At 40.7% G+C, this 20,620-nt stretch overlaps 1 protein-coding gene across 3 annotated transcripts in view; it reads left to right on the top strand.

Moving 5' to 3' along the window:
- The window catches only part of NFKB1 (nuclear factor kappa B subunit 1), a 128,873-nt gene that overhangs the window by 91,245 nt on the left and 17,008 nt on the right, over positions 1-20,620 (top strand). For all 3 annotated transcript variants that reach the window (XM_028506770.2, XM_036025942.1, XM_036025951.1), the window contains 9 exons: positions 804-967; positions 2,656-2,814; positions 4,172-4,276; positions 6,301-6,392; positions 8,305-8,443; positions 13,840-13,980; positions 15,156-15,245; positions 16,710-16,898; positions 18,086-18,227. In XM_028506770.2, the coding sequence (XP_028362571.1) occupies positions 804-967; positions 2,656-2,814; positions 4,172-4,276; positions 6,301-6,392; positions 8,305-8,443; positions 13,840-13,980; positions 15,156-15,245; positions 16,710-16,898; positions 18,086-18,227 (1,221 nt within the window). The remainder of the gene's footprint in view (positions 1-803; positions 968-2,655; positions 2,815-4,171; positions 4,277-6,300; positions 6,393-8,304; positions 8,444-13,839; positions 13,981-15,155; positions 15,246-16,709; positions 16,899-18,085; positions 18,228-20,620) is intronic.

Below are 20,620 nucleotides of genomic sequence, written 5' to 3'. Positions count from 1 at the left end.
TGTTTCATGTACCTTATTTAAAAGCAAGTGGTTGGAGCATTTTATGTATTTTCTTTAAAAATCCCTTAAATTGCTTTATTCAGCTAGTAACATATTTTGTTCTATATGTATGTAGTCTTCATGAGATGAAAGGTTCTCCATCCCTGGTTATAGGTATAGCTTCAGTTGTGAGTCCATGTAGGCTTAGATGACATTCTAGTAATAATAAATAATTTCTACCTTCTAGATAACCCAGGAGGAAATAGAATTCTGGGAAGGGGGATCCCAAACAGGACCTAGATTCTAAATCCCATCTAGAAACCTAAGGATAACCCAAAAGAAAAAAAATCCTTTAAAATATAATATTCCTCTTATGCTGAGAAAAAAGTTAGAAAAGTCACTGTTATACTGGAAATTAAAATATTTTTATACAATTCTCCTTGAAAATACTTTAAAATGAGTCCCTGTAAAACTTTCTGTGAAGTTATATATACATATCTACCCCCCTCCTTTCATCATAATTTGAAAGTCTAATATGCTGTGAAAACCAGAAGGTTTTGCTAAGTTTACCACAGACTCGTTTGGTGGCAAAACTCAGTCTGCCCTACTGTGCAGCTGGTTATAAGCTTTATTTTTCCATTTGGTGAGCCTATTCTGTATGTTTTACTACAGAAGTAATCATGTGTTTGATAATAGTGTAGGCCCCAGCAATTGAGTACCTGTGTATTTTTTTTCATTGTCTTTGTTCAATGAAACCATGAACTCTAGTCATTGACCCCCTAACTTTTGGTTGTTGTTTGCTGCTGCTACTGTTTTTTCTTCAGCTTCGCAAACCTGGGTATACTTCATGTGACAAAGAAAAAAGTATTTGAAACACTGGAAGCACGAATGACAGAGGCGTGCATAAGGGGCTACAATCCCGGACTTTTGGTGCATCCTGATCTTGCCTATTTGCAAGCAGAAGGTGCAGGAGACCGACAGCTCACAGGTGAGTGTCACGCTCCCATCCTTGCTCTTTTGAGCGCTCAGGCTCTCTTTTTTCTCTCTGTGCTCATCTGCATGCCCCAGATTTCTCTTTCTCCTAATCTGTACCCCAAGCTGCTCCTGCTCAGAAACCTTTGATGGCATCCTGCTACCTCTAGAATCAAATCTCTACCTCCATAGCCTGCCTACAAAGCCCTCACAGTCTGGCCTGAGCCACCTTTCTAGCTCACCTTCAGTCCCACCCTGTACCCACCCCTACCCACCCCTGCCCTCTGAACACCACATGCATCTCCATACCTTTTCTTTATATGGGTGGGTACACATATAACACCCTTAAAACACCTCACCCTTCCCCTTTCAACCTGTCAAAACCAACTTATAATTTAAGACTTAGTTCAAAAACAACTCCTGTGTTACAATTCTCCCAGTTCCCCTTCTTAAAAAGAATCTTTCTTCCTTTGGGCTCTTTAGGCACATTATAAACTATTGTCTTTGTCATAAAAATGCTATGATTTTATGAGTTTTTTCCTTTACTCATATTTTTTTCTTTTAACCCCAAACCATGTCTCACCAGCTGCATCATTTCTGCTTTTATATGTTCTCCTTCAGTCTGGACACCCTGTCATCAGCTCACACTGAGGCCATGCTGTGCTCTCTCTCCGGTGCTCCAGATGTCACTCCAGTTTTGGGACTCTGTCTCTGTCCTTCCCCACTTCTAGTCCAGTTTGTACCCTGTAGCCAGATTGGTCTTACTAAAGCCTACATCTCACTCAGGATCTTACTCAGGATCTCCGCATTGCTGACAAAATCCAGGAAGCTGCCATGATACACCTCCCCGGAACAGGCCCCCATCTACATTTCCAACTCTGTTTCCCACCATGTCCCTTCGTGTCGAGCCAAACTACACCATAGAAGCACTATGGTCTCTCACTTTCTTGCCTTAGCACATTCTTTCTGTACTTGCTCTTTCCTCTTTCTGGGATGTCCTTATTCACCCTTTTCATAAGCACAAGTTCTCCCATCCCTTTAAGGTTTAGAGCAAATGTTTCTCCTGCTCCAGAGCCTCTGGATTCCCCCCTTCTTTGAAATTCCATATCATTTCATCCGTAGCTCTTTGATAGTACTTATCTCTTGAATTATCACCTTTTATGATGTAGGGTAATTATATCCATCAGCATGAAAGCTCCATCAGGAGGGAAAGAAGGAGCCAAATGCAGTTGAGTCATTCAGTTTCTTCAAAAGTACTTTTTGAGTACCTACTAAGTGCCAAGGAGGGTGCTAGGCACTGTGGAATGAACACAGTGTCTTTGCTCCAAGAATTTTTGGAACACTTAATTTTTGCATCTTACAATACAACCGATGCCCAGTTGGCTTATCACATTCTATTCCATCATATTCCTTGTACCTTCAACTCTTCTTGTAGGGAGAAAAGGGAAAGTCTGGGGAAAGATAGGAAAGGAGAGAGGCAGTTTGATATGCGCAGGACAGTTTTTACTGTCATTCTGAGAATATCCAGATCTTCTTTTGATGGCTTTAATTTTGGATGACATAAACAAAATTTTAAAAATTTTATTAGCAACATGAAGAATTTCAAAAAATTTTCTATTTCAAGTTTTTGTTATTTGGGCTCTATAAAAGCATCCTATGTAAAATGTTCGCCCTTCGCTCTTACCCTGTGCCGTGCCATCCTAGATCGGGAAAAGGAGATCATCCGCCAGGCCGCGCTGCAGCAGACAAAGGAGATGGACCTCAGCGTGGTGCGGCTCATGTTTACAGCTTTCCTCCCGGACAGCACCGGCAGCTTCACCAGGCGCCTGGAGCCCGTGGTGTCGGATGCCATTTACGACAGCAGTGAGTGCTTGACTTCTAATGGGAGGCAGCGCCTGCAGTGTCAAGAACAGACCTGCAGCCTGCTCTGGCAGTTACTCTCTGAATCTGAGTCCTGGGGCAAGTAACTTAATCTTGTGGAGCCCCATGTTTATCATCCACAAAATGGGAATACTACAATCTAATATAAAAACTTGATGTCTAGATTTAAAGTGAAATCTTACGAAATTCTCAATACATCTGGTTCCCTTTCCTCAGATGTGCATTTTATAGTCTTTTACATTTAAAGCCAAATCTCCTATTTCAAATGCCTTGCTGTGAGGTATCTTGTTGGTGCTCTTAGATGAGAAAGTATCTGATTTTTTTTTCATTGGGGGTCTATACAGAAGTTAATAAAAGACAACTGTTATTATCCAACTTCACTCTCATATGTTGTAGCTTTATCAAGATAGAAACTTCAGGTTCATTGAATGAGCAGCATAGATAGTATGTGGCTTCAAAATTCTGTATCAGTCAGTAGTTCCTAGACTCTTTAGAGTCTTACAGTGATCTTCAAATTAGCCATACAAATTTGTGTAGTAAAACTTTTGGTATATGTGAGATGTATTAAATAGATATTTCCAGAAAGTCTGCAAGTGCAGTGCACAGACTCACTGACAGGTTACAGGGTTTGGTCTAAGCAAAAAACTCCAGACTTTAAGGACAACAACTAACTGATTTCTCTAACTTAAACAAGTTTGAAAGGAAGTGAAAGAGTTATAAAATGATGTAGACTCATATACCAAAGATCACCTTAAATGCAGCTGTTGGTAGGGAAAAAAGGAAGCTTTATGCTATTACCACACAAAACTTTTGCCCCTAACCACACAAAATTCTAATTTAGTTTGCGGAAAAGAAATATAACATCTCCATTTTTTCTTTTTTGTACAATAAAAATTAATAAATAGTTTAAGAAAACTGTGCTTCTCCTAAATTTCTAGATTCTTGTAAATGGTTTCTTACTATCATGGAAATAAACTTAGGCCTAAGATTTGACCTAATTGACATTCCACCAACGCACTGGCTTGGTACCTCCCAGAACATCAGAAGAGCTCTTTCTTGTCTGTATGAATCCCTTACTGTATTATTGGGAGAAGCAAAGATTGCTCCTATCTGCCCCATCTGTTTTGTTGGTAATGAATGACCCATGCCCAAGAAGTATCCTGGGGACTTCAGAAGGTGTTTTTGTTTTATTTGTGTCCTTGTTAAAACAATATGAGTGAAAGCATCTATGTAAACTTCCTTTTGGTTAATGTGTGCTAAGGACAGGGCCCCTCATGAGAGATTGGCTTGTGAAGCTGAGGGCAAACCAGGATGTTTGTTGTTTTTCTCCTGTGGACAGAAGCCCCCAACGCGTCCAACTTGAAAATTGTACGAATGGACAGGACAGCTGGATGCGTAACTGGAGGGGAAGAGATTTATCTTCTGTGTGACAAGGTTCAAAAAGGTAAATATGTACTCTGATCTCAAGATGTGAAATATTTTGAGGGTGTCTGTGAGTCACATTTTGGCAGTGGACCCCCAAATACCACTTTGAAATTTATACATTTCAGATCTTCCAGATTAAAGTTACCTGTGTTCGTTTTTAAACCCAACTAATTTATTTTAAAATTTTCAACAGAAGTAAAGAGAAATTCTAAAATGGTGGTAGTCAGTGACATTTCAGTGTTATACTTTAAAGTTCAATATTGGAACTTAGTTAAACTAAAATGAATGAATAATAGTCCATGCTACACGCACACACAAAGAATACATGATGTTCTGTGTATACTCCATGTTGTGCCATTTAGTCTACTCTGACTCCCGCCGCCCCATCCATGAGCTATGCCCCCTACGTCCTGCCCTCAGCAGCCCTGCTCTGCCCCTGGAGCCTCATGCCTATGGCTTCTTTCACGGAGTCGGCCCGTCTCATGTTTGGCCTTCCTCTTTTCCAGCTGCCTTCTGTTTTTCCCAGCATGGGTGTCTTTTCCAAAGAATCTGCCTTCTTGTGATGTGCCCGAAGTAGGGCAGCTTCAGTTTTGTCATTTTTCCCCCAGCAGTGTTTCAGGTTTAATTTGCTGGAAGACTCACTTGTTCCTCTAATGTTTTACATAGTGTGAAGTTATTTTGTTTATCTTACAGTGCTTTGTTGCAACACTAAGGGAGCTTCTCCAAATACTTTCACATGACATTGTGATGTCAGCTAAGAGAAAGAAAGAGATATAAGAGATTAAAAGAAAATAAGGATTATAGGGAAATTCTCAGAGCATATTTGTCTCATGCTTTTGACTTTCAGAAAGAGTTCTTGGCATTCATCTCATTATTTATAGTACAAGATTGATAGATTACAAAGGCTGAAGGAGATTTTCTCAAACTTCACTCATTTTGAAAATAAATGATCAAAAGTAATGTGTAATAAAGATGAGCTCACTACAAAGTTATGCACCTTTTCAAAGTAAGCAGATGCACAATTGGAAATATAGGCCCTAAATAAAAGAATCATGGCTTTAAAAAAAGAAAATTCTCACTTGAGGATAAACACTCTCAGGTAAAAAGTCAGAAAAAAATAGGATCTAATTTTAAGGTAAAAGTATATATCTTTATCCAAAAAAAATTACACTTTCTCTACTTATCCTGGTATCAGCCTTCTTTTAACCTGTTCTATCCAAGTAATACACATTTCCAAATTCCTAGGCAAGCCAGGGAGATGCCAACCTGAGTTACATTGTCACATTTCTGCAAAAGTAGAATCCATGACAGGAGTGTGAAATTTAGGCATTCTAATTTAATCTGAAGGGACTTGACTAACATATTTTTAACAGTTTTCCAATAAAGATTAGTAAAGTATTCTATGTAGTGTGTCAGCATTATAGAATGTTTAAGAGTAGAATGCTTAAGCTGGAAACTATACTGTTTGTGTTCAAATCCTGGCTTTTCCACTTGCTACTGTTCACCCTTGGATAAGTTACTTAATCTCTCTGGACTCCAGTTTCTCTTCTGCAAAATGAAGATATTAATAGCACACCTGAATGACAAAGTTATTGTGAGGATTAAATGAGTTAATATGTACGTATAAGCCACTTAAAATCGTGTCTAACATATAGTAAACTTTATGTAAGTTAAATATTATTACGTAAATCTATATTGAGTTGAACCACATTTTGGGATGCTGATATTCCTCAGTATCCTTCATCTTTCTCTTGAGTGAACTGGTTTAGAGATGGAGAAGTAGGAAGGCCAAAGATTAAGAAAAAACTCAAATTGAATAAGTAAATCTATCATTGTAAATGAAACTTAAGCCCACTGCTATGGTAACTAATTAAAAATTCAGTGATTTGTGACAAATTTAACTGATTCAAAAGTCAATTTCATGTTAATTACTTTCAAATTTTAGTGTATAATAATAGGTACAGCCTTGAACTAAATTTCCCCCCATGTTCACAAATATTCCTACACTGCATGAGTTACACACCTGACTTGGGCTGTTTGCAGATGACATCCAGATTCGGTTTTATGAGGAGGAGGAAAACGGTGGGATCTGGGAAGGATTTGGAGATTTCTCTCCCACAGACGTTCATAGACAAGTAAGTAGATGATGATGATGATGATGGTGGTGATTTTACATTTTCTGCCTTATTGAAAAAGAAAAAATATAAATATTCATTTAACTTTCATAAAAGAATACTATTTTTTAAAACTTTTACAGGTCTTATAGAAAAGCTACTTACCATAGAATTATGGGCAAGTTTCTATAACAAAATACCATAGACTGGGTGGATTAAACAACAGAAATTTATTTTCTCATAGTTCTGGAGACTAAAAGTTCCAAATCAGGGTTTGACAGGGTCAGTTTCTGGTGAGAGCTCTCTTCCTGGCTTCCAAGTGGCCACCTTCTCGCCGTGTGCACCGTGGTGGAGAGTAAGCTCTCTGGTGTCTCTTCGTATAAGGACACCAGTCCTACTGAGTCAGGGCCCTGCCCTTGGGACCTCCTTTACTCTTCATTATATCCATACAAGCCCTATATCCAAATACATCTACATTAGGGGCTGGGGCTTCAATCTACAAATATTAGGGAGACACAATCAGTTCATAACAGTGTTTTACTGGAATGATTAGGTGAAACCTGTTACACAGATATTCTAATGGGAAGTGTCGAAAGGAAGAAACTTCTAGTTGAGGTTGCTGTCATCACAATAAATCAACATTTCCCACTGACAAATAAGTATATGACTAACAGATGAAAATGCTAAATCCCCATCAGAATGATTAGTCTGAGTGACTGAGGCATATGATTTTCATAGAAAAAAGGGGAAATTACCCAAATATCCATCAATAAGTTGCCGATTACTGGTACATAAATTATGTTGCATCTGTGTGATGGAATATTTTGCAGTTATTGAAAAGAGTGGGTACCCTGTGAACTAATATGAAAAGATCTCAAGGATACAACATTAAAAAATTTTAAATATAGATGTAAAACAAAGTATATATTTAAAAGATTATATATTCATCTTTGCACATTCATAAAGAAACTCTGGAGGAATACAAAAAGAATTAATAAATTTTCTGCATTTACCTCTGGGAGTTGGGGAAAGGAAACAGTTGCAATTGCCTGGGTGGAGGACAGGAATGGTAAGAAGAAATGTCAGTGTATGCCATTACATACCTTTTTATATTTTACAAAATCTTGATACTTACGAAGATATTACATGATCAAAATACGAAACTAAAAAGAAATGTAAAAATGCCTAACGGTTCTAGCACCACCAAAGATGTTACAGAATGACCTGGATACACTTAGCCATTCTTACCTCAAAATACACTGACCCTGGCCTGGCCACTGTGGCTCAGTTGGTTGCACATCGTCCTGCATGCCAAGAGGTCTTGGGTTTGACTCCCACTCTGCGCACATGCCTGGGCTGTGGATGCAGGCCCCAGTTGGAGTGCATGTGAAAGGCAACCACTCCATGTTTCTTCCTCACACTGATAGTTCTCTCCTTTCCCCTTTCTTTAAAAATCAATAAAAAAATAATGATAATAAATACACCAACCCTGTGATGATGCCTCCCTTGCAGGATTTAGTTTCAGGCTTGCAGCTGAAAGCAGTACCACCTTCCTGGTCTCTCTCACCCCAAAACTGCTTTTTCTGATGTCGCTGCAAATAATCTTGGAGGCTTTCAAGGCTGATTTGAAAGAGGAGAAAGTGTATGCAATGTATTTTTTTCACACAATTATTTACAAATGAAGGCATTTGAATTATTAGACAAATAAAATAATAAAGATTTGCAATACATCAACATAGTCTTGCTTCAGTTTCACAGTGGCAATTTAATTAAAATGTATGGGTATAGAATTCTGAGTTTGTAACTCTCTTTAGGGTGCTGTATTTTTTGTACACTGTGTCTAAACCTTGAGCATAAAGAATGCATTGAATGAGTAGCATTACTGGGAAAACTAGTAGTCCCACCCTAATGTTTGGATCTTTGTATCCTGCAGTTTGCCATCGTCTTCAAAACACCAAAATACAAAGATGTCAACATTACCAAACCAGCCTCCGTGTTTGTCCAACTTCGGAGGAAATCTGATTTGGAAACTAGTGAACCAAAACCTTTTCTCTATTACCCCGAGATCAAAGGTAACTCGGTTGTTTATACTCTTGCTCTTGTTTCAATAAGAGGACACGCATATTAGAAAATATCATTTAGTCACCTACTTTGAACAGCTTCCTAGTGACTGGCCTGTGGGTCTCCGGTACTTATTTTAGAGAAGAGAAGTTAATATACAATTTGGGGGTCTTGAGATTAAGTCCAGACTTAAAATAGTGTTATTTTCACCATTGACTTGAGAATTTGAAACTATCGTTTATTGAGCAGTACAGCGTTCCAGTGGTTGAGAAGAAAGATGACTGTGCAGGACAGTCAGCCGCTCCGTCTGCAGGCCTCAAGCAGGCGGATGGAAGACTCAGCCCCCACGCATTGCAGAACTGTAAACATGAATAAAGCGCCAGTCTTTTCCTTACAAAAGACACACCAAGAAGGAGAGATAATCGTCTCCTTAAATACTTATAATGCAAATTAATTATTTTGATTAGTTCCAAAAGGGAAGCATCCACAACACATATGAGAGTGCTGAAGAGAGAGCCCTTGCTTCTAGAGCCGCCTAGAAGAAGCCTTCTTCAAAGTCAGCATTGGGAGTGTACTTCAGTAGCCACGTGTGCAAGGAAAAAGGGAAAGGGTTTCCTAGGATTCGGAAACTTGAGGAGCTAAAACAACTTGTGTTTGTTCAAAGAAAAGTGAGCATTATGATTACTGAGATGGACTCCTGAGGCCAAGGCAGGACAGGAAGGCCAGAGCCAGCCCCTGAAGTGCTAGGACTGGCAGCTGAAGAATTTCACGTTGATTCCGGAGAGGGGAAAGACCAGGCCTGTTTGATTTGGAATGATGTCTCTGACTTCTTTATGTGAACTGGGGGGGGGCCATCTGGGCAGCAGACACTGAGTCAGAAGAATAATGCAAGCATCCAAGTGAGAAATGGTGAGGTTCCTAAAGGTATTAGTGCAAAGCACAAAAGGACAAGGTGGCTTCAAAAAGCAGTTCAGTGATGGTGTCGAGAGCACCCAGGTGCTGGTTGAGGTAGGAGGTGAGCAAGTAATTCGGAAGTCATAGATGGTTCTAGGAATCCCGCCTAGGAAGTCTGTGATGTGGCTGAATTGATGAAAGAATCAGAGAAGCAAAAGTATGTTTGGGTGAGCAAAGAGGGAGCTCAGTTTATAGTATGTTGCACTTTAGGTTCTTGCAGCAAATTCCAAATAGGCCAGTCAAAAGGTAGGAGCGGAACTGGAGAGGGCAGGGAGGGAAATTCAGCACTGAGAATGCTCTCAGAATGAGTGGAACAGGTGTTTCTTTTCCTGGTGGCCACTGATCCCCAAGGGGTCTGTGGATAGAAATGTACTTTAATGTAATCTGCTTTTTTGTAAACCTATTTTGTATTTTACATATGGAAAACTGTGATCTAAGAGGGGATCTAAAGGCTTCACTGACCGCAAAATGGGCCACAGCACAAACAGAATGAGAAACCTTGGGCTACAGGGAAGTGAGACTGGAGAGGGAGTTCAGTGGATGGTTGCACAGGGCACCCCGGTCCTGGCTGAGTGGGAGGTCACAAAAGGCACCTTAGCAACAGTCCACATGTGTGTTGGATGCTGTGAGAGCAACACGTGATGGGTGATTTTAAAGAGGACTTTCTTCTTGTAGAATTCATGTTGTGGCGAGAGGATTTAGATATTTCATGAGTTCTTATTTCTTTTCTGAGGTTGTGACCTCTCCACTGATGAGTCAGATTTATAGTGTGTTCCGTGACTGGTGGTTTGAAAACGTTGTCAGCAGAGGAACCTTTTTTTCCCTCCACGTGAAATTTCATGCAAAATCCCAGTATGTAAACCTGATAGGCTCGGGTTTAAATAGAGGTAGAGAGCTCTGCCCACTTAGCCTTTCCCAACAGCTCTCTCACCTTTCTTCACTCCCCTACCCAGGAGCTGCCTGGGGTCTTCTGAATGTTTCAGTCTGCATACGATTTGAAAATCACTGCTTTGGGTTAAACATCCTTCTTTAAAAGTAGACAAAAATTTTGGACTTTCTAAAAAAAAGTTAGATTTCTTGTCCTGAAATGTTTTCAAAATAATGTCAAGTTCTCTCTCTCTCTCTCTCTCTCTCTCTCTCTCTCTCTCTCACACACACACACACACACACACACACACACACACCATATTAAAAAAGAAAACCAGCCCTGGCTAGTGAACTCAGTTGGTTGGGTGTTGTCCCACAATGCAAAGGGTCATAGGTTCGATTCCTGGTCAGAGCACGTGTCTGGGTTGTGGGTTGGGTCCCAGGTCGGAGCACATACAAGAGGCAACTGATTGATGTTTCTCTTTCAAATCAATGTTTCTCTCTGTCTCTCTTTCTCCCTCCCTTCTTTTCTCTCTAAAAATTAAATAAAATCTTTTTTAAAAGAAAAGAAAACCAGATATGTATGAGGATAGAAATGACCAACAATTATTGTGATTGACTCACTGTGAGATTAGAGCTGTTTTATTGAAGATAACAAATTATCTTAGTCTATAAAACCTTCTGGATTATAAAATCCCAAATTGAAATAATCACAAGGAGAAACAATCACACCAAGCATGAGACTAGTCAGAAAAACAATAGGCATTTACCATAAGTATATGGAAATGATCCAAACTGTACAACCCAAGGAATGATTATGTACATTTCTCAGAAGTCATTGCACACACCTTTCACTGCCCCCAACCCATGCAGTCACTCCCTGTCTCATTGCCTGATTTTATATTTTTCATTATTTTTATCAGTCTGTCAAACTGTTTTCTCTACTACTGGAGGTGTCTGTTGTCTTCTTCCTACTCCAGATGTGGTCTTTCGTGTTTATTGCCACATCCCCAGCATCTAGAACAGTGTGTGTCACGTAGTAGGTGCTTGTTAAATATGGCAAACTAGAACCTGTAAAGTGAAAGCGAGGTACTTTCAAGGCATATGCACAGCAAAAGGCAGTGGAGGCTATAAATTTATCTCCTTTTGTAAACTCGCCTGTTATATCTTAAATCATCATTTATTAAAGGAAGCAAAGCTTTTGTGGAATGCTTCCCAAAGAATGGCCGTTTAATATAATGGAAAGCTCACTAGACTTTGGATCTGATCCCCTGACTTCAGGCAAGCCCCTTAACCATGAGTGAGCAGCCTTCCAGACTGACGTCCCTTCTAGGATAGGTTGATGTTCCACTGTACACCTCATGGTGCCACTGTCAAAGGCAGACCCCAAGGATGAATGAACCCAGTGTGAAAATCATCATCTCACCTTCAGTTCTATGGAAATTTAGACAACAGGATTTTTTATTAAAAAGCTTGGCACTTGGAATTTTCTGTATCAATTTCTTGTCATTGAAATCTTAATGCCTATAGGATCATTAATATTTTTTAATTAACTCCTAAAAATTCTCATTTTAGAGTAAAATATAACCGGTGAACATGTTTTATGAGTCAAAAGAAGTACATGGCAAATACAAAATGATCTCTGTGCCAGAAAGGATGTCAGTGGATAACTTTTATTTCTGAAGACGAGTCAGCTGTCTGTTTCCCTCCGGTCTCATACTCCTAGTGAACTAACATTCTTTGCGAGTGCAGCAGTTCATAGGATGAGTAAATAAGTGGGACTGTTAGTTATCATACAACTGGTAAAAAAATTATATAAATCTGTCTAAAATCTTTGATGAGGAAATTGTTAAAGTTTCTCCACTTCGAGATCACCTCTTTCTATGGAAGCATACTTTCTTTAAAGCGATCCACCTTGGCTTTTTTCTTCCTAGCAAATCTGGACATGGTTAGTTTTTAAATGATGATTTTCTAAGTGCACTTTGCTACCCTACTTTCCCTGGCTTAAGCTTTCGACTGCACTCAGATGATCGCAAGATAATCAGTAAACAACAGCATTCTTTCTAGCCCTGACATGAAGGAAACAACCACAGAATTAGAAATAAGTGAAGATATTTCTGAACATAAACCACGACCACAGCGGCACTGAAAAATCTGAAATAAGACAATTGTTAAGTACTGGACTGCTGATTGAGAAAAAGGATACCACATTGCCTGCTTATTCGATTTAAGCAAAAATCTTCTTCATTCCTTCAACCCAAAAGAGAGAAGGGAGGAAAAATTAAATAGTAGGAAAATGAGAGAAGAGAAAGGGAAACAGGAAGAAGAAACAAGAGTGGAACATTAGACCACAAAGGCAGTGCCAGAACTTGGGGTGGAGGGCGGGGGCACGGTAAGAAGCATCAATAGTGAGAGGAAGAGAAAAACAGCACCCACACGGGGAATCGGGAAGAGTCTAAGGAGCATTTAGTCCTCACCCATCACAATTCTCAGCATCACTGCATTTTAGTCAAGTAGTGGTCATAGACGTTCAGTCTTCCATATCTCATCGGTCACCCCAAGGGCTACAGATCCCTCTTTCATTGTCCTTCTGTGCGTCACCCCTTTTCATTATCATGGCGACCACTAAGGAACAGTTTCCATTACCTTATGTCTGCATTGTCTCCTCCTTTTGATGCTTTATTTTGTCTAATGTACCAGAGACAATTGAATCTTCCTAAAATACCAGTACCACACACCGTTCCCCAGTTCAGAAACATTGGTTGGCTCTGCTGCCTGTAAGTTAAGTCCCTTCAGTTCATCCTCCAGGTGCTCCACAATGTGGTCCCCCTCAGAGCTGTTTCTCCACACTTCATCATACTAAACTTTCATTTCAGCTAAGCTGATCCACTGCTATTCCCCTAAGTACACAGTGTACACTCTTTCTTGCATGACATTCCTTCCATATCCCCTTCCCAGAACATCTTCCCCTTGCCCTCTCCTGATAGAATGTTGATTCTAAGAGGTTTCTCTGAATTTTCCAGCCCACTGAGACTTCCCAGAAGTCCTCCTTTGAACTCTTGGAACTGATTTGTACTGTGCATTTAACATACATAGAATTATAGTGGTCTCTCTCTAAGTCTTTCCCTCGCACCCTTAAAATTATGTTGGAGGGTTCTCGACAGCAAAGACATTATGTTACACTTCTCTGTATCCCCAGCACCTGTCTCGTGGGAGATACATAATTAGTGTTAGCTGGATAATGATAGCTGTTCTGTGTCACCGAGTGAAATGCTCAATAATGTTTTCCTTATTCAGGATCTTCATCTTTGATGGACAGTCTGCTTTGACTTTGGAGACTTAAGAGACTGTTGTAGGGAGGATTTGGGTGTGTACCGCTCTGTGGTCTCCCTGAGGCTGGTTCTCAGTCTTCATGTCACTGGAACAAATCTAATGCTTCTTGAAATTTCACATCTCTTCCTCCTTGGGTGCTTTCTGTTTCCCTTTAAGATATTTAAAAATACCATTAGGGTCAATATCCTTTCTGTGGCTAGGCATGGAACTGAATCAATCTTTTCTCCTCTGGTTTCTCTTCCTTTCACAACAGATAAAGAGGAAGTGCAGAGGAAGCGGCAGAAGCTCATGCCCAATTTCTCAGATAGTTTCGGCGGCGGCGGTGCAGGGGCTGGAGGTGGAGGCATGTATGGCAGTGGTGGTGGAGGAGGGGGTGCCGGAAGCACTGGTCCAGGTACGAAGTGGGTCTGTTCTTTCTAAAGCTATTTCACATGGGAGAAGGGAGAATTTTCCTTTCCTAGATTTCCCAGTTTATCTGTGGGGTGAGGAAGCTATGACACTATTCAGTGTGATATGTTAAATTACAATTTCCCAACAAATAGAATTCTTTTCAAAGAAATGTCATTTCATTTTATAACATGTAGGTAATACCAAAAATCACCCAAAGCCAGATATCCAAAGAATACTTCTGCGAACATTTTGATATATTCCCTCTTTTTTTGTGACGTAGTTGTTTTGATATTCTTTGGAAATGTTGAAAATTACAGATATTATGAAAATATATAAAATACTGCCATCCAAGTTTAACTACTTCTAATTTTTTCTACATTATGCTATATATTTATGCACTTTCTCAAGTACAGCTGTGTGTATCCTTCTTATGCACAGTATTGTAAACCATTTTCTTGCATTAGCAGTTTGTTATCCTTGCATCACGCTTGTGTGCAGAGAACCATTGTAGAAAAGCATATGCTGCTTTTCCCTAATGGGGGGCCATAATATAACGTACTTGACTGTCGTATCCTTTTTCTATGTAAAATGTTATACTGAACCATTCAATCCACATTCCTTTTCTTTAATTTCAGATATTTTTTAACATAACATTCTTTGAAGTAACATTACTGTGTCAGAGAATATAACATCTAATACCAGCTGCTTTCCCAAAGAGTTTTACCAGTTTATGTTTCTATCAAAAATGTGTGAAAATAAGCCTTGTTTCTGTGAAGGAGTCCCTCCCTGTATTTTACTGTATTTTGTTTGGTTCAGTTTTTCCCTCCCGAGGTTATTTTTCTGTGTTCTGTGTTGGCAAGTCTGACTTTGCGTGGTATCATTCCTCCTTGGCCTCTCCCCGCAAGGTAGGGTGCAATTCTCTCCAGCAGGGACTCCCGGCTGCTGCCCAAGCCCGGGCACTGCCTGACTTGCCCAGTGTAAGTTTGCCAGAGTGGAATTCCGATTATCATGACCACCCCCACCCCATGATACATCTTACTAACTCTCAGCAGAAGCACTGTGACAGGAAAATGCCTCCCACACCAAAGCATGTGTTCCCCTGAGTGGAGGACACTAAGGTTGCTGAACCCCTGTAAGGAAAACCATCCTGAGGGTTCCTTGTTTTACTTTCCATTTCAGGGTATGGCTTCTCCCACTATGGATTTCCAACATATGGTGGAATTACCTTCCACCCTGGAACCACTAAATCTAACGCTGGGATGAAGCATGGTAAGTAATACTTTCTTTATTTAATTCTGAGAAAGGAAGAAAAAACCCAAGTAATGCCAAAAAGTTTTTTATCATTGTTTATCACAACAATATTATCTTGAAAAAACGATGAATGCAAATAAGCTAAGAAGGTGGTTTTTCAAGAAACTCATTATTTCCTGGGGAAAATTCTACTCCTGATGCAGTGTTTATATTTATATATTTACTTTGTAAGTGGCATGAATAGGAGGAAGAAAAGAACATTAAAAAGGGACATAGAGAGACTTGACTATTCAAACATAAAATAGCCACCAAACTTAGCTATTCTCTCTTTTTTCCTCAAACACTATACTTGAAAACATTTTGAATCTTGTAGGGATGTCCTTTTCCCATCAAATGCTTCCCCTAATTAGCAGTTGTCACACCAGGTAGTTTATACTCCATGTCCATTCCAGTGTACCCATTGAAGAAATGATACGATGACCTCTTCCCCTCTGTGGAATGAAGGCTTGTTTTTAGGTCAGCTGCCTTAACATGTTTTAAGTAATCTTCAAGATTGCTCTATAAGAAAAATATCAGTATCTCCATTTAACAGTCAGAGAACACTGAGGTTCAGAAATGTTCACTCATTCACTGGGGGACATACCTATTAGTGGCAAGACCAGGATTTGAACCAGTCTGCCCATGAAATGTGGGTGCTCTCTCATCATCCCTGTCAGATAACGGAGTCAGACCTGAAAGAGTAGGGTCCAAAATGATGCACTGGATAGCCCCCACACTAAAGAATGTGAATAGAGACAGTGTCTTTACAGCTTACTTGGTTAATTAATGTATTTTTCGGACTATAAGACGCACTGTTTTCCCCTCTCCCCCAAATTTGGGAGGAATATTGGTGGTTAATGCTGCTGTTGAGTTCTGTTTACATTTACATTGGTGAAATATTATGTTATTTATGTTATTAAATGTTTTACCACATTTTTTGCTTCAAAAATTTTTTTCCTATTTTCCTCCTCTAAAACCTAGGTGCATGTTATGGTGTGAAAAACACAGTAGCTTTAGGAAAGAAATGAGTACTCTGCTTTCAGAAACTTGAAAAGTTCCACTTTCCTATAATTCACAAAAGAGCCTTACTTCATTTTGTTCCTTACAAATAAAGGGAAGAGATGCAAGTTTTTTGAAGTGTAAAAAAGATGTTTTTTAACATCTTAAAAGTTCTTATCACAAGAAAAAAAATTTTGTAACTGTGTATGCTGACAGATGTTAATGAAATTGATTATAATGATCTTTTCCCAATATATAGATACCAAATCACTATATTGTACACCTGAAATTAATATAATGTTCTATTACTTCCACCTCAAGTTTTTAAAAATGGTTTTTAGAAGTGAGAGTTTAAAATAGCTCCACAGCTATGTTGAAACAGTGGTTATAACTTAATAAATAGATTTTATTGAGAAAAGCCTGATGTTTCTGCTCTTATCTTAGGAACCAGGGACACCTCATCCAAAAATGACCCTGAAGGTTGTGACGAGAGTGGTGACAGAGAGGCTGCCAGTTTCTCTGGGAAAGTAACTGAAACCTCAGAACAAGAAGATCAGGAGACCAGCAGTGGGGATGAGGATGCGACCCCGCTGAGTCCAGTGGGAGGAAAGGGAGAGATTTCTAGGTTTCAGGGTAAGTGAGCACACAGATGATTACTTGTGTGGTTGGGGAGGGGATGAGTCGCTGCTAGGTGGAGAAATTATTTCAGAAGACAGGTTTCTTTTTTTTTGTTAATTTAAAGACAGTTTATCAATATCCAGCTCAGTGTGCTCTCCACAGTCCTCTGTGCCTGTTGAAAAGCATGTGTCAGGTCATTTTATTCACATTTGTGTTTCCATTTTCCCAGTGTTATCTTTGAATATAAAGTACATTCTTTTACATATCACTCACCAATCACAACCATGCAGTTTTAGAGCATTGCGAGACAGAATCAAAATCATTTCTACCACCGATAATAGAAAACAGCTTCTATAACTGTAATAATTTCTCCTCCCCAGACTGTAGCTTGATCATCATGCTAAAGTGGAAATTTGCCTCAAAATAAGAACCTCTCCTTTGATCCCAATGCCCTTTTCTGAAGAGCCAGGGGTAGGAGAGGCAGTGAACTCTTGTGTGTACTTGGAGCCAGTGCTCACCAGAATGCGTGTCAGGAGTCCAGGCTATCCCACACTGTGCTCAGGAGACTTTCTGTAGAGGGAAAGATAGTGAATATTTAGGCTTGGAGGCCACATATGGTCTCTAGTGCATATTTTTTATACTCCTTTAAAAATGAACAAGCCCTGCTTACCTGGGGGGCCCTGTGAAAACAGACCACACGCAGGATTGGGCCCACAGGCCGCAGTTTGCGTCCCTGACCTGCAGGAAGCAAACCTTACAGACACATCAATGGCTCATGGCAAGTCTGTCTGTCTGTGGCAGAGACAGGGTTTTCTGACACTTGCCTAAAGGAGGGCTGCTCAAGACTCCAACAGAGGAGTATTTCACCAAGATATTGAGCACTTAGTTATAATTACAACAAAATCCAATCAGCATTATCTGGATGTCCCTTTTAAAATAATAGACATTTCTGAACTTCTTTCTTCCTAACACACTGTAGATAGATTTTTCTTAGGTCAGCCTCTATATTTGTCAGTCAGCCCATGTCCACTTGTGCTGTTCCTAGTGAGCACAGTCCAAAAGCACCTAAAGGAGCATTTGCAACTAAAACAATGTGTGTCAAAGTATCAGAACACTGGTGCTGTTGGTTTTGACCCCAGTGATGCCATACTTGTAGTGCCAGCATGGGAGACTCCACGATGATTTTGATTGTTGCCTTGCAGATAACCTCTTCCTAGAGAAGGCCATGCAGCTTGCCAAGCGGCACGCCAACGCCCTGTTTGACTACGCGGTGACCGGAGACGTGAAGATGCTGCTGGCTGTGCAGCGCCATCTCACGGCAGTGCAGGATGAGAACGGGGACAGGTGAGTGAGGACTTCTGTCCCCGAGGGCTGTTTCAGGGTGGGGAGAAGAGATAACCATTGTGCACATACTGGCTAGTGGGAAGGAGAATCAATCGAGCATTCTTGGATCCTGTAACTGGAATACTGTCTCAGGGAAGAGAACGTGTCAGTGAGGGTGAGTGGCATAATTTGCTCTTCCTGCCCTGTGACTCGCAGTTCTCCGACTCTAGAGCAGCTGGAGTGCTCATCTAAGAGCACAGCATTCTGGGCAAGAGAACTGAGATGTGTGCGGGCAATAGTGCTTTTTGAAAAGCCTTGCTTTATTTATAGAAATAAAATTTGGAATAATATTTAGTAAGCAAATACTTAGAATAATGGCATTTGCTTTAATTATTGGATAATGTAATAAGAAAACTTAGTCTACCAGATCCCCAAAGCACTTGTTATTCCTTGGTCTCTTTGTAATGAAAGCCTACTCAAGAGAAAGCCCAATAAAGATGCCACAGTCTCCGGCCACAACACTCTAAACACCCCCGGTCTTGTCTGATCTCAGAAGCTCAGGCAGGGTCAGGCCTGGTTAGTGCTTAAATGGGATTCTATTGGGCAATACTGGGTGCTGTAGTCTTTAAAAAAAAAAGACAATACAACAACAAAATGATTCAGAGGCAGATGTCATTCTTTCCCAGTTACCGGTTCCTTCTCTGCCGCCTCTGTGGATGGTCTCCAGTCTGTGACTGGCTCAGACTCCTGACCGCTCTGCCCCGCATTGTAAGGAAGTCTGGCACTCCCAACACCGCGCCTCCCGTTCCTGCTGCCACGGAGCTTGTCCTTGCAAAGCCACCTGGCTTCTTTCTAAAACAGTTCCCTTCATCCTTTCATTGAGACTTCTAAAATAATCTCAACGGCCTGTAAAAATAACAAGACAGCAGTCCTCAGATTCAAGTCTCAAATGCCTTATCTAAAACCTCCCTAAAATAGTGCTGACAATGAGAAATCCTTTTCTGTGAAACAGCTCCTGAGTGCTATATTGTAAACCTCTGTTTGAAAACTGAACCGAATTCTTTAGGAAAGTGCCAACCTCGGGTTTTCAAACACAGACCTTTGTTCTCATTCCTTGCAGCGTAACCAAGGATGTGGTATAACCACTGGCCTTGTTTCATAGTATGAGAGGAACCCGTACAGCCTTCTTTGTGTAATGCCATGAACAGCAGAATGTTTTTTAACAGGGTTAAATTCTCCTAGTAGCACCCAGTAGCGTGTAACCACAAGAGAAAGCAGTTAACCAAGGCAGCACAGCAACACTTTAAGTGACACTCCTGGGGACCTGCTGCACCGATGAGCCTAAAAAAAAAACACACATGTACAAGTTAGAAAGGGATGGCTGGTGTTGGAAGGGGGGGGTCGTGGAAAGGAACACTAGGCGCATGCATTCAGGTGGGTGCACTGCAGGGGAGGCGTAAACAGGTAGGAGGACCCTGGACATACACAGAAGGGCCTAGGAGATGGCCTCCCCCGCCCAAGCAGGAAATCCATACCTCGAGTCCCCTCCAAGGCCCCCAGACATACTCGTGCAATCAGGCTGTCAGGGCTCGCCACAGCTAGAGGCCAGAGATCTGAGACTTGGGGACACTGATGGGGTCCTGAAAAGAATGTAGACAAAGGGGATACCTTTTGGCCTTCAGAGCTCAGGCCCATTGTTTTCATTGAGCTTGTCATATGCAGCTAAAAATCTGAAGCCTATGGCTATTAGTCATCACAGAAAATAGAATAAAGAAAAAAATAATAAAAATTTCTGGTATTGGGGAAATTCCCATGAGGGTGTGAGGATTTATGGGGGAGGGGGAATGTACTTCTGCTATGAACTGCTGAGCTGCACATGGAAATTTTTAGGCTGTTTGTGAAGCGTGGCCTTTTTCTTGGTATATGTGCATCACGTCTGCGTCAGACTTCAGGCCTTTTTCAGAAGCCTGCTTCCAGCCTCTCATTTCAAGAGACAATAGTGAAACTCTGAAATCATTTATTTAAAAATATCTCTCCAGTCATGGAGTCACAGTTTAGTTTTTGAGGTCCCCCAGGAAGGTATACTTGCTAATTGCGAAGAAAAAGGACTGGATAAGATGACACCTGTTATCCTTAAGTTAGAGCAGCTCCAGCCGGTGTCTCCAGCCCTAGATGTGCTGCCACCATCGTGCGGTGCTTCAAGTGTGCCCTGTGCCACAGCCTGCGCATGCTTTGGGGTAGTGTTCCTCTTAGGTGTTCACCCTCAACTCTTCACGTACTCCCCGAGAGTGGGATTAAGAGATGCCTTGGAGCAAGACAGACCTGGGCTTAAACCCCAGCGTCACCGCTCACTACTGGTGAGTAGTGAGACCTCACCACAGGGTCTCTGTGACCCAGGTTGGTTTTTGTTATGC

This window comes from Phyllostomus discolor, chromosome 1, assembly GCF_004126475.2.
Source record: "Phyllostomus discolor isolate MPI-MPIP mPhyDis1 chromosome 1, mPhyDis1.pri.v3, whole genome shotgun sequence".
Taxonomy (NCBI): Eukaryota; Metazoa; Chordata; class Mammalia; order Chiroptera; family Phyllostomidae; genus Phyllostomus; species Phyllostomus discolor.
The sequence above is the reverse complement of the archived record's forward strand: the minus strand, read 5'-3'. Positions and strand labels throughout refer to the sequence as shown.